Source organism: Myotis yumanensis, unplaced genomic scaffold (genome assembly GCF_028538775.1).
Source record: "Myotis yumanensis isolate MYYU_CA2020_CCGP unplaced genomic scaffold, mMyoYum1.0.hap1 SCAF_12, whole genome shotgun sequence".
In the NCBI taxonomy this organism is placed as follows: domain Eukaryota; kingdom Metazoa; phylum Chordata; class Mammalia; order Chiroptera; family Vespertilionidae; genus Myotis; species Myotis yumanensis.
Genome location: NW_027223763.1, coordinates 56,184,067 through 56,197,777, shown reverse-complemented (window position 1 = coordinate 56,197,777; position 13,711 = coordinate 56,184,067). Strand labels below are relative to the sequence as shown.

Below are 13,711 nucleotides of genomic sequence, written 5' to 3'. Positions count from 1 at the left end.
TTATAACTGCTTATATCTAAAGTTGACTCGAGGGAAGAGTTTAGCTTTGTCTAGTAATGCTAATCAATTTAGCGTTTCCCTTACTTGTTGATAACTTATTTTGATAGCACAAGTTATTAGCAAGGTTTTAGTGGAAATTTAGCTTTTACTATAAACTGATTATTTAAGTAGATAAAAAGCACTTTTATTTATTTTATTTTTTTAAAAATATATTTTATTTCTTTTTTTACAGAGAGGAAGGGAGAGGGATAGAGAGTTAGAAACATTGATGAGAGAGAAACATCCATCACCTGTCTCCTGCACACCCCCTACTGGGGATGTGCCCACAACCAAGGTACATGCCCTTGACCAGAATTGAACCTGGGACCCTTGAGTCCGCAGGCTGACGCTCTATCCACTGAGCCAAACCGGTTAGGGCTAAAAAGCACTTTTAGATAAAAGCACTCTGTTACTATATATATTTAATCAATAAGATAGTATAGTTTGTAACACATAGTTGGTCTTTAAAAATGTGCCTAGAATTTATACAGGTTAATCCTCAAGTGTTTTCTATAATTCAGTGATCTCTTTATAATTATAATAATAATAGATTAATAAAAGCTAGGTAAACTGGTAAGTGGTAATCACACTGAAAAACTCAGTTTTATACACTTTTTAGAGCAATGTTTTTTATTAACTAAAAATATAATAAATGTTCATATACAGTTGGATATTGATACTTCCTTTTAAAAGACTGCAGTATAGTTTAAGCTTAAAAACATAAACAGTGAATAAGGAAATATTTTGGTACTATAGAGATTAGTGATTTATTTATTTATTTTTAAAGAATAAAGATTAACTCAGTGACAAAATAAAGTGCTGTTTAGCCTAAACTCAAAGATTGTGGTGAGTTCTCTGTTTCTAGGCCTCTTCCTTCCAATTTAGTCAACTTCATAGAATATTGGGAAGAAGAGTGGAAGAAGAAAGAGTTGGAAGATAGGAAAGGAGGGTAGACCAGGGGCCTGAATAGATTTAGGGATTTTCATGATTTAATTTCCTAATAGAATGTTGTTGAGATACTCAGAGTGAGGGAAACTATACAGTGTAAATTGGAAGAAAAGAGAATTTTTGTTATTTTCAGAAACGGCATTGTTCTAACTGCCTAAAGCTTTAGATTTGGAGGTCAATTCTCAAGTCACCATAAGATTTTCTCTGATCTGGATCTGATTACTTTTTCTATGTAGTATAATTGTTACCAAAAGAACTCTTATACCTATAAACTAAGAACCTTAGTGCTTCTTAAAGCTCTCTGGTTAAGAAAAATGCCAGTATCATAGCAGTTGTTCTCAAATTTAGGGGGACGGGAAGGATAGGACAAGGAAACGTCATCTTTCAAGCAGCCTCTGTTGAAGAGTGCATATATAAACACTTTGATAGCCCTGCTTGTAACAAAACACAAGACATTTATTAACAAAGAATGAGCTCTTAAGTCTAAGGAATGCCTCTGCAAGGTTTTCTGTTCAGTTCTATATCTGATTTTTAAAAATACTTTAACAACACACTTTTAAAACAATTTTAGTTAGGAATTGAACCTATTATATAGTTTTTTAAAGACAGTGCCAGTGCTCTGGCTGGTTTGGTTCAGTGGATAGAGCATTGGCCTGAGGACTGAAGGGTCCGGGTTCGATTCCTGTCAAGGGCACATGCCTGGGTTGCAGGCTCAATCCCAGTAGGGGGTGTGCAGGAGGCAGCCGATCAATGATTCTCATCATTGATGTTTCTATCTTTCTCTCCCTCTCCCTTCCACTCTCCAAAAATCAATAAAAACCTACACTAATAAAAGAGAAACATGGTAATTAGCGTACGACCGCTACCCTTCCCATTGGCTAATCAGCATATCCTTATGCAAATCAACTGCCAACTAAGATGGCGGTTAACTGCCAACAAAGCTGGCGGCTAATTTGCATATGGGAGGCGAAAGGGGAAGGACTGAAGAATGGTGATGGGCAACCCAGGCGGCAACCCCGGACCCCACTGGGGCCGGGGTTGCCGGCTGGCCTGCGAGGAGCGATGCCATGGAGATCGGAGGGCGGGAGGGCCCCAGGCGCAGGCCAGGCAGCAACCCCGGACCCCACTGGGGCTGGGGTTGCCGGCTGGCCTGCGAGGAGCGATGCCATGGAGATCGGAGGGTGGGAGGGCCCGGGCGCACACCCGACTGTGTGGTCTGAGTTTGCTGCTGCCTATAAACCGAGAAAAAGTTGTAAAATGAAGTACTAATCTCTAGGGTTTAGGTCAGACCCAGGAGTAGTGCCAGTCAGCCAGAAGTTGGCTCATGGCTGGCCAGTGCAGAGGTGGTGGCAGGAGCCTCTCCCACCTCCATGGCAGCACTAAGAATGTCTAACTAACAGTTAAGGCCTGATCCCTTGGTGGCCTAAGCCTTTAGTCGGACAGCCCCCGAGGGCTCCCTGGCTACCAGAAGGATGTCTGACTGCAAACTTAAGCCTGATCCCCCGGGGAGTGGGCCTAAGTCAACAGGTGGACATCCCCCAAGGGGTCCTGGACTGCAAATAGGCACAGGCCGGGCTGAGGGACGCCCCCCCCCCCCCCCCCCCACCGAGTGCACAAATTTTGTGCACCGGGCCTCTAGTGTATATATTAAAAAAAACCCCAACAAAAACTAAAAAACATTCTTCTAAAAAAACACACCACAAAACAGTGCCAGTATAATATATTGAAATAAAAACATTTGTACAGGGTAACTTATAGTTCTGAACTAGGGTTTTCTCCTGGAATTGTAAAATATTTTGAAAATTTGGGTACAATAAATTTTGAAACAATAAAACATTTAGCTTGCATTAGCTTTGAAATTTTTGGGATTATGACATTAATCATCTTTCTAGTTATGGTTCACTATTGTGTTGCTGGAATTGTAGCTCTAAGAATCTGTAAGTAGTTTTGGATATATGTCTATTTTTAGCAACCAAGGATAGCTTTTAAAAGTAAGAAGAATAGTGAATGCTTCACAGTTATGTCAGAGTGGTAGGATTAAGTTACTTTACTTTACATCATTCAATTGCTCTCGAAGCTAGAATGCTTCATAGAAGAGCACTGAATAGGAGAAGGTTCTTGTTTTCTTCATCGCTAACTGTACTTGCTTTGGCAAGTGTCTTAAGTTCTAACTGTACAGCTCTGGCAAGTGTAACTCCTTTGTTCCTGTTCTCACATCTGCTCTTCCTGCCTCACGGGGTGGTTCTGAGTTAAAGAAGGATCATATATATGGACTTCCTTTGTAAAGTACAAAGTGCTTTACAGATATTATATCTTTTCCTATGTACTGTTTGCTTTTAGGTTTGAGTGATGTTAGTCTGTCTCCATGAAGTTACCCATATAGGAAGTTCTTTTGTGTTTATTTTTACCAATTCTGAAATTAACATCTTATTAAAGTTTAATTTCTTTTTATTTTTTTTCTTCAGGATTAACAATTGTGTTGGTGAAGATAATCATTGGCTTTTTCTGCAATTGTGTTTCTACACTGAACTTCTTACTTGCTATGCACTGATGTTTTCTTTCTGCCACTATTATTACTTTCTTCCATTAAAAAAGCGTAACTTGGTAAGAAATGTTTATATTCACTAATGTTAGAGCAGCTATAGCATACAGTTATTAACATGTTTCCTTTATGTTCAGAAGATTGAAAACAAAAGCAATAAAAATAATGGATTTTAAGATATATTGGGATTGAGAAAGTAGACCCTAATCGGACATTACCTTTTAACCAGATCCATTTATGATTATTAGTGTTGAATGACTTTCTTTAACAAGCAATGTAGTAGATATTTTGATATACAGTATATGTTTTGGTTTAAAATATCTACAATAATGAGAAACACTTGTTTCTTTTCAGGAATAAAAATAGACTTTAATATTTTAAAGTTTTTCGAAGGAACTTTAAATTATTGAGAAAAAAACTTTTCCCCCTAACTTTGAACAATATATAATGTAATAATTATAAGAATTTGTAGGATGCTTCAAAAAGTTGTTATATATATCATTTGAGGAAAGACAGTACTTTTCTTGCTTTGTAGAGGAAATACAACAGATGTTAATAATACTTGCCCAAAATAGTGTCAGAGGTGGTAGTATTGGTAATAGCAGCAACTAAGAGTTTTAAGCCCTTGACTATATATATCGACACTATGCTATAGCTTGTCATTTTAGTTCTCACTCTAATACTCATAACCACACTTGAGGTGAGTACAATTTTTGCCCACTTTCATAGATGAGGAAGTAGACTAACAGACTTTTAATTAGTAGTTGTTAAAGGCACAAAGCTAAGAAGTGATTATTCAACTGGTTTTAGTTGGAGAGCTGGGATTTGAACCTGATTTTGTGTTTTCTGAATCTTACCTTGTGTGCTTTCTTATAGAGCTGGTTTTTGAGTCTCATATTGTATGTCATTTAGACTTTGTGTTTTTAAAATAATTGTGTGTGTGTGTGAGAGAGAGAGAGAGAGAGAATACACAGGTGTGCAAATGTGCATGTGAGGGAGAAAGGGGAGGAGAGAGGAAGAAAGAAAAATCTTGATAGGAAATTTTTCTCATTTATATTATTTAAATCTTTTATATTAAAATTATCAAGTTCAGTGGTAGTACACATAATTAAATTTTGGAATAAGGGAGAGAAGGTCTTTAAGTTCTATATATTTATATTTCTTGTACATATTTTATGTAATTAAAAGGACATTTGTTACTGTTTCTGGGCTGTGATTATGCTTATTAAATATAGATAATTGAGCAACTGAAATTATATACAAGTAACTGAAAAAAGTTCAGTATGGGAACTTTAAATATTGATATTTTCACACTAAGTATTTTGTGTATGCCAGTACTATATTTAGTTTTAGGAATATTTCATCTTATTTGTAGAATAATTTCTGACATGATTGGTACTGTATTTAGACTTTGTAAAACATTGTACATAGTTTCCCAAGAGTAACCTGTTTCAAATAATTGAGCCTAATAAGGAAAGCATTAAAATAAAATTGCCCAGTAAGATTAAGGTCATAATTTTTTAACAGTGAGAGAGAAAATTTATTACTGTTAATGAAAAGCTAATAGAAATTCTCTAGGAGGGAATGCATTGTATTATCTTGGAGGAATTGGCAAACTATGGGCCTTGGGTTAAATTAGACCCTCTACCTATTTTCTTAAAAAATTGTTTATTTTATTGATTTTAGAGAGAAAGGGAGAAGGGAGAGAAAGACAGAGAATGGTAGGTAGGGATGGAGAGAGTGAGAAACATTGATCAATTGCTTCCTGCATGCACCATGAACAGAATTAAACCCACAACCTGGTATGTACCCTGATCTGGAATCAACCCATGACCTTTTGATATACTGCACAATGCTCCAACCAACTTAGCTCACACTGGCCAGGGCAACTATTTGGATCTTTATACTGAGTTTGCCAAACCCTCATAGTAGAATGATCTTAGCTTTGTAAACAGATATACCTAGGATCAATGCCTGTCATTTCTTATTATATGTATAACCTTTGACACATCGTTTAATCTTTCTGAAATTGCAATGTTTTTTTCTGAAAAATGTAAATTATTATGAGATTAAATAAGATAACACATGTGAAAGTACCTTGTATATAATATACATTTAATTTATGTTACATTTGATTTTGGTGAAAGCTCTCAGAAGGAAGGGACAATTTATCTTTGGCTTATTTTTAGGCTTTTAAAAACATTACTGGGAAATTTACCATATACTAAAGAAATTCTAATACCAAATAAGAATAGAGTGGTAATACTCAATTGAAGGATTAGACATTTGAAATTACAAAATACAATTTTGTCTCCAAATGAAAGGTAGAAACTCTGGAAAAATTATTACTACCAATTTACATTTTTAATGGATGTTGATAGAAGACTAGCAGCATAGTAAAAGTTTATTAAGAGATTAAAAATCTAGGCAGAAACGATAAAATGAGTATAAGTTGGGTTTTGAAAATTCAAATCAGATCTTCCTTAAAGCAATCAATTATAGAAGCAATACAGGTGATTTTTAATTTTAAGAAATCATAAGAATGTTAACCAATAGGTTTATCAAATAGAAATCAAATAATTAGCTAGCTCATGTTGGTTGTAAATACACATCTTAAATAATAAGCAATAAATTATAAATAGTTCTAATTATAAATTGACAGAGATATTCTAGTAGTGTTGAGCAGGAATTGTTCTCTGGACCAAGTATCCTTATTGTATTAAGTAGGGTGCTTTCATAATTACCTTCATGTTAGACATAATGAAATTGAAACCCAAAGAAGTTATGTTATGACATTTCCAAAGTCATATTGAAGAATTTAGTATGTTTTAACCTTGTTTATGATATATTCTCTGAATCACGAAGTGATTCATATATTATCAAGTTAGATATATGGAGAACTTTACCATATGTTGCCCAATATAAGAAAAGACAATTTTGTTGGACTAAGTTAAATTCATAAAAATAGAATGTTTATTATTGTTTCTAAACTACTTTAGTTTACTAGTGCAAAGCTAAATTCTAGGACCAGAATTATTATATAATTAAGCCTGGAGACCATATTTTATAATTTATATATCCCCAAATTCCCAACGATCTGAAGCAAACCAAATGTTCAGAAGGCACTTAATAGTCATTGAAATAAATTCTAGTCATTTTATTGATTTAGATGTTGATAATTTGAAGCTATATTAGAATATCTGGATTGGATGGTTTGACTCTGGTATCATTATAAATTATGCCTCTTTATCTGTAGTAAAGATTCTTTCCTTAAAGCATTTTTTCTGTTATTAATTTGGGGTATAATATAAATGTAGAACTAAAAGACACAAGACATTATTTTTGTTTACATTTTATGTGCTATAATGCATATGTTATATGAAGTCAATTTTCATTAGAGTTATCCAAATATCAGTGCTTCTCCTAGTTCTTCATAAATATCTAACTTCTTTCTGGAAGTATGTTTTCTGCCTATTGGTGCAAACCTGCTGGACCACATTTCCCTAGTTTGGGTTCACCTGAAAATGTTTTTATTTCTATTTCATTTCTGAAGGGCTTATTTGCTTGAAGTAGAATTATAGCACGTGGAGTTACTTTTTGTTATTAAAGGTATTATCCCATTGTTTCATAGTTTCCGTTATTTCTATTGTAAAATTTGTTGTTAGTCTTATTGTTACTTCATTGAAATAATGTATCTTTTCTTTGGCTGCTTTTATGATTTATTTATTTATTTATTTATTTATTTATTTAAAGATATTTTATTGATTTTTTACAGAGAGGAAAGGAGAGAGATAGAGAGTTAGAAACATCAATGAGAGAGAAACATCGATCAGCTGCCTCCTGCACATCTCCTACTGGGGATGTGCCCACAACCCAGGTACATGCCCTTGACCGGAATCGAACCCAGGACCCTTCAGTCCGCAGGCCGACGCTCTATCCACCAAGCCAAACCGGTTTCGGCATTAATTATTTATTTAATTTCAACTTTACACTTGGAGTGCGGGAAACGAGTTAAGTCGGCTCGCGTGAATTGCGCGTACTCCGCGGGAGCCGTCTTTAACTCGGTTCATATAGATTTGCGATGGAGTGCGGGAAACGTGTAAACTCGGGCCGATTGTAACTGCGTATTACCAAATATTTGTTTGTAATCCACCCTTTTGGTGGATGGAACAAAACCAAAAGACAGAGCCATCTTATATTTTGGCGGGAAATTCACCCGCACTCCAAGTGTTTATTGAGGTATAATTGACCTACAAATGTAAATATTTAAATTGTACGTAATGGTGATTTGATATACATATACATTGTGAAAGGATTCCTTCATCCAGTTAAGACATCCAATTAATTAATTTGGTGAGACCACTTGAGTTCTGCTCTCTTAGCAAATTTTAATTTTACAATACAGTGTTATGAACTATGGTCACCATGTTTTACAGTAGATCCTCAGACCTTACTGTACTACCCTTTTAACAACCTCTCCCTGTTCCCTGCAGCCCCTGTGCCTACCACAGCCTCGTGGCCCACAGTTCCTTTCAAGGTGCACGAATTCATGCATTGGGCCCCTAGTATTTAATATAATCCATGGAATAGCTTTTCATTTGTTAGTATCTTCATTTTTTTTCATCAATATCTTATAGGTTTCACTGTACTGATCTATCACCTTCTAGGTAAACTTATTCCTAAGTAGTTTATTCCTTTTGATTTATTTGAAAACAGGGTTGTTGTCTTAATATTTCTCATAGTTATTAGTGCATAGAAATGCAACTGATATTTGTGTATTTATTCTGTCTTCTGTAACTTTACTGAATTTGTTTACTAGTGCTAACAATCTTTTGGTAGAATCTTCGTTTTTTCCTATACAATATGTCATCTATAAATAGAAATAATTTTATTTTTTCCTTTCTAATATAGAGGTCTTTTATTTTTTTTCTTGCCTAATTGCTTTGACTTCCAATACTATGTTGAATAAAAGTGGTGAAAGTGGGCACCCTTGTCTTTTCCTGATTTTAGAAAAAAAAGCTTTTGGCCTTTCAACCATTAAGTATGAGGCTTCTGTGAGCTTGTCATATCTAACCTTTATTATGTTGAAGTATGTTCCTGGTATACCCAGTTTTTTGAGAGTTTTGTCATAAATGGATGTTGAATTTCATTAAGTGCTATTTTTGCATCTGTTGAAGTGATTCTATGATTTTTGTCTTCCATTTTGTGAATGTAGTAAATCACATTGCTTGGTTTGCAGATGTTAAAGCATCTTTGCGTCTTTGGAATTAAATCCCACTTGATCATGGTATATGATTCTTTTAATGTGTTGTTGAATGTGGCTTGCTCATATATTTTAGATTTTTGCCTCTCTGTTCATCAGGAATGTTGGCTCTATTTTTCTTCTGTTATGTAGGTTTGGTATTAGGTAAATACTGGCCTTATAACATGATTATGGAAGTATTTCCTCTTTAATTTTTTTGAAAAGTTTAGTGAGGATTGGTGTTAATTCTTCTTTAAATGTTTGGCAGAATTGACCAATAAAGCCATCTGGTCCTATACTTTTTTTGGGGGGGAGGTTTTTGGTAATTGATTCAGTCTCCTTAGTAATTTGGTCTGTTTAAATTTGCTGTTTCTTTATGATTTGGTCTTGATGGCTTTCATGTTTCTAGGAATTTATTCATTTCTTCTGTCCAACTTATTGGTATGTAATTTTCATGGTAGTCTTTTATGATCCTTTATATTTGTATGGTATCATTTGTAATGTCTCCTTTTCATTTTTTATTTTATTTATTTGAGTTCTCTTTTTTTTGAGTGAGTATAGCTAAATGTTTGTCTATTTTGTTTATCTTTTCAAAAAACCAGCTTTTAGTTTCCTTTATTTCTCATCTTTTAAGTCTCTATTTTATTTACTTCTGCTCTTAGTCATTTCTTTCTAACTTTTGGCTTGGTTCTTTTTTTTCTAGTTTACTCCTTTTTTTTTGGACAAGCAATAGGAGAAAGTTCATCTTGATTCAGTCAGCAGTGTATATATAACCACCACTTCTAAAGCTAAATAACAACATTGGTCTTAATACCGCAGTTCTTTTGATGATGACATTTATTGCATTTATTGAGATTTTTTAAGGAATTATGCTTATTGGGTTTTGTTTTCGTGAAAGACTCGTTTCAGTTTGCCTTTTCTCCTATAACATAGTCCTTCAGGACTCTCAGCTAAAAAACTTAGGTGCTTAGTGTAGGTTGTGCCTTCTTATTTTCCCAGCTCTGTGATAGTGCAGAGAGAGCTCTGAGCCTCCATTTTTACTCAATCTTTCATAAGTACCGCTTATGAATTGCCAAGTACTTTAAGGTAATAAAGCAGTGCAGAATGTATGAATCACCTTAATACATTTTTACTCTCTCTGGGATCTTGGCCCTTTAAGGCCTAGTTAGTTTGGCTATTTTCCAGTGTCTTCAGTCAAGCAGTTTATTTTTCAATAGATTTTATCTGGCTTTTAGTACTGTTCTTATTGGGAGGGTTAGTCTCCTACAATCTCTTCCCTCATAGGTGTCATTGGCACTAGCGTTTTGTTTAAACGTTTCTTCCCAAGAGATTCTAATCAGTGCTGCCTAACTTTACAACTCCGGGAGGCAACACTCAGTCAGAGTCTGTAAATAGTACCCTGGGGAGTGGTGCGGAGCAGTATGCTCTGGCCATCAGGGTTGAGAACTGTTGTGCTGTAGGGAATGAGGCTTGTGATGGACTTTATAGTATAGGCAGAGATTAACCAGATGGAGACATGAAGGAAGTTGTTGCTGGATAAGGGAACAATAAAAGGCTTGAGACAATAATTGGAATAACTGGTTTTAAGATCAGATCTGTTCTATAATACTGTAGCATATATTTCTAAGACTAAACAATAGAACATTGTGTTTATAGTAGCAGTTCTTTTGAGGATGGCATTTATTGTATTTATATAAAGGTAGCAAAAAAATTATCAGTAATTTCAGTACAAACATCACCATTAACATTTTTAAAAATAAATTTTTAGCTCTAGCCATTTTGGCTCAGTGGATAGAGAGTCGGCCTGTGGACCAAAGAGTCCTGGGTTCGATTCCAGTCAAGGGCACGTACCTTGGTTGCAGGCTCCTCCCCTGCCTAGGCCCTGGTCAGGGCTTGTGCAGGAGGCAGCCAGTTGATGTGTTTCTCTCACATCGATGTTTCTTTCTGTCTTTCCCTCTCTCTTCCACTCTCCCTAAAAATCGATGGAAATATATCCTCGGGTGAGGATTAACAAACAAAAATAAAATACATTTTTATATTGGAATAGTCTTCAGACAATCCTGCCCCATACACTTTTTTCTGAGTCATTGCCTGTGTCTCTGTCATTTTTCTATGAAACGACCAAAATACTTTGCTTTGTTTGTAAAGTTGGCTTAGTGTTAGAAATCTTATTCATTCTCCTTGTTACTCTTTTCCTTATTTGGGATATGGCATAAAGATCCCCAGTGTCCCTAGCTATCTTTGGAGATTGTATTAGGGATCAGTGTGCATCTTTCTTGTGGCAGTAATAGTACAGTAAGAGCATGCCATAGACTTTGACCCTGTGTTTTTCTGTCAGCCAGGGGAAGGGAAAGCTTTGGTCTACATTTTTCTTTATACCCTTTCAGGTAGGTAGATGGCAGCATAGTATCTTTTGTAGCCCATCTCTAAATTCTAAACCAGAGTGCTTATTGTCTAGATGGGAAAAGAAAGTGTTAACTCAAATTTTACTTTTGTTTTAAGGTGAACATGTTTATTCATTAAACAAAAGAAAAAAATGAGTTGCCCTTTAACCTTTGTTGTAATGACACTTAACCTGTATTCAGTAGAAAATTGGTACATTCTGGTTAGGCTCATGGGAAAGAGAAAGTTGAAAGAAAGCAGGCTGTTCACAGGCTCTGGGAAAGGAGGGACTGGGACCCTTGATTTTCTTCTAGGTCTCTCTCAGCATTTTCTTTTCAGGGGAGTTCTTTCTATGCTGAATTGTTTTAATTGCTTTGCAACTGCCCCACTGTTTGTTTTTAGAGTAACTTAATGCTTTTTTAGATTTCTTCTTAATATGTACTTTTAAAATATCCACCTATCATGGATTTTTAAGGATATATATGTTTTTGCCATGTGAAATTTTGAGGAGATACTTTAGTATATCCTTTAATGATGGAAAGAGGTAGTAGCAGGTATTGAGATAAGGAATTTATTCATCATGAATCAATGCCCAAAATAAGGATTTATTTTTAAGCTGTGAATATTATATACATTCTGTCTTCTACTAAAAGAGGCCTACGAACCTAAGGAGAATTAGTATTACTATTTTCTTTATAAATAGTACCTTAAAAATATCTCAAAATTCTCAATAATAAGACAAAAATTCATTCATATGTACAAAAATTTCAGAAACTTAAGGTATAGGTATCTTTATAAATAAATGGGATAAATTAAATATTTTTTGTTAGAATCACAGACTTTAAAATCAATAAAGAGTATAAGCTTTGAGATAATTGGAAAAGTTTTTCAGATAATGTGTTAAATTAGTTTGACTATCGTTTGCATGTGTAATGCCAATATAATGTTAAATTTCACTTACAACCTCTCCTGAAATTTCACTTACAACCTCTCCTGAAACCTCTTGCTTAGTTATTGGGAGGAAAATCATTTTGAAGATTTCAGAAACCTGTCATTTGGAGAGTGATTTGGCATTTTCAACAAATAAAAGAGATGGATATTAAAGAAATGAATTTTCCTTGATCAAGGTCCATATTTGATTATTTTTCACATAGTTGTCTTAAGTGTTTATAAGCAAGTGCCTGGTCTCTTGATATATTTTTAAATTACAATAGTGTATTCCACTTTATTGCATGCTAATTGTTTCCCAAAACCAATTTAGAAATTTAAAGTTTTGTTTGTTTGTTTTTTAGTCCTCATCCGAGGATATTTTTCCTTTGATTTTTGAAGAGAGTGGAAGAGAGAGGAAAAGACAGAGAAATATTGATGTGAGAGAAACATATCAATTGGTTGCCTCTTGCATGAGCCCCAATCAGGGCCCAGGCCAGGGAGCAGCCTGCAACCCATGTATGTGCTCTTAACCAGAATCAAACCTGTGACCCTTCGGTCCGCAGGCTGACACTCTATCCACTGAGCCAAACTGGCTAAGGCTAAAGTTTTTCTTTTGTTTTGTTTTTTTTAAATGAGAGACTCATCAACCATGAGATTTTTGTTGTTATTAATCCTCAACTGAAGATATTTTTCCATTGATTTTTATTATTATTATATTTAGAGAGAGTGGAAGGGAGGGAGCAGGAAAGAGAGAAAAATATTGATGTGAGAGAGACACATCAATTAGTTGCCTCCTTTATGCACCCCCATCGGGCTGGGGAACAAACCCACAACCCAGGTACGTGCCCTTATTGGGAATTGAACTCTTGACCCTTCAGTGCACAGGGCCAGCGCTCCACCACTGAGCCACACTGGCCAGGGCAGAAATTTATAGCTTTTTAATTAAATGTGAAGGAAGGTATCACTATACTTAAAGAATATACTTTCTAAAATTCATTAATGTGTTGTTCTGTAACTATTTCACTAGTCATACATTTCAGAATTTTTACCTTATATTATTATGGATTTGTAAGCCTTTGAGGAGTGAAAAATGCTGACTTACTTAAAATATTCCTGAGGATAAGGAATAGGTTCCTTTTGTACATATAAGTGATTGAGATTCAAAGAGGTCCAATAATTTGTTTAATCAGAGGATTTTCACTGGGCAGAGGTGTTATTTAGGCCCATTTCTTTTTTTCTCTAAGTTACTGTTCTTTCAATTCTACCAAGTTGCTATTCCACTTTTTGCATTTTCTCCTGGGCAACTTTTTTACCTATATTATTGTAGCAATGCTCTTTTAAAAACAATTAGAAAATGCTCAAGCAGCACAAAATCTGCGCTTCAGAGAAAGCTCCTGATTGCCAAATTTATACTTTGCTGCTTTCATTTTTTATTGAGGTGACCAATCTACTACTTTATCTAATACAAAGGTAAACTTTACAAGATAAACATCTTATAAAGGCATTTTAGTAGGTTAAAAATATTGTTAAAATATGTACCTACTGGCAATCACATATTGTAGGCAATACTATCTTTCCACATGAGAAAAAGAGATTTTTAAAAAGAATTAATTGTGGCTGTTAATGTA

At 34.8% G+C, this 13,711-nt stretch overlaps 1 protein-coding gene across 3 annotated transcripts in view; it reads left to right on the top strand.

Moving 5' to 3' along the window:
• The window catches only part of ZDHHC21 (zinc finger DHHC-type palmitoyltransferase 21), a 56,609-nt gene that overhangs the window by 17,664 nt on the left and 25,234 nt on the right, over positions 1–13,711 (top strand). For all 3 annotated transcript variants that reach the window (XM_070431699.1, XM_070431697.1, XM_070431698.1), the window contains exon 6: positions 3,453–3,591. In XM_070431699.1, coding sequence (XP_070287800.1) covers positions 3,453–3,591 — 139 coding nt within the window. The remainder of the gene's footprint in view (positions 1–3,452; positions 3,592–13,711) is intronic.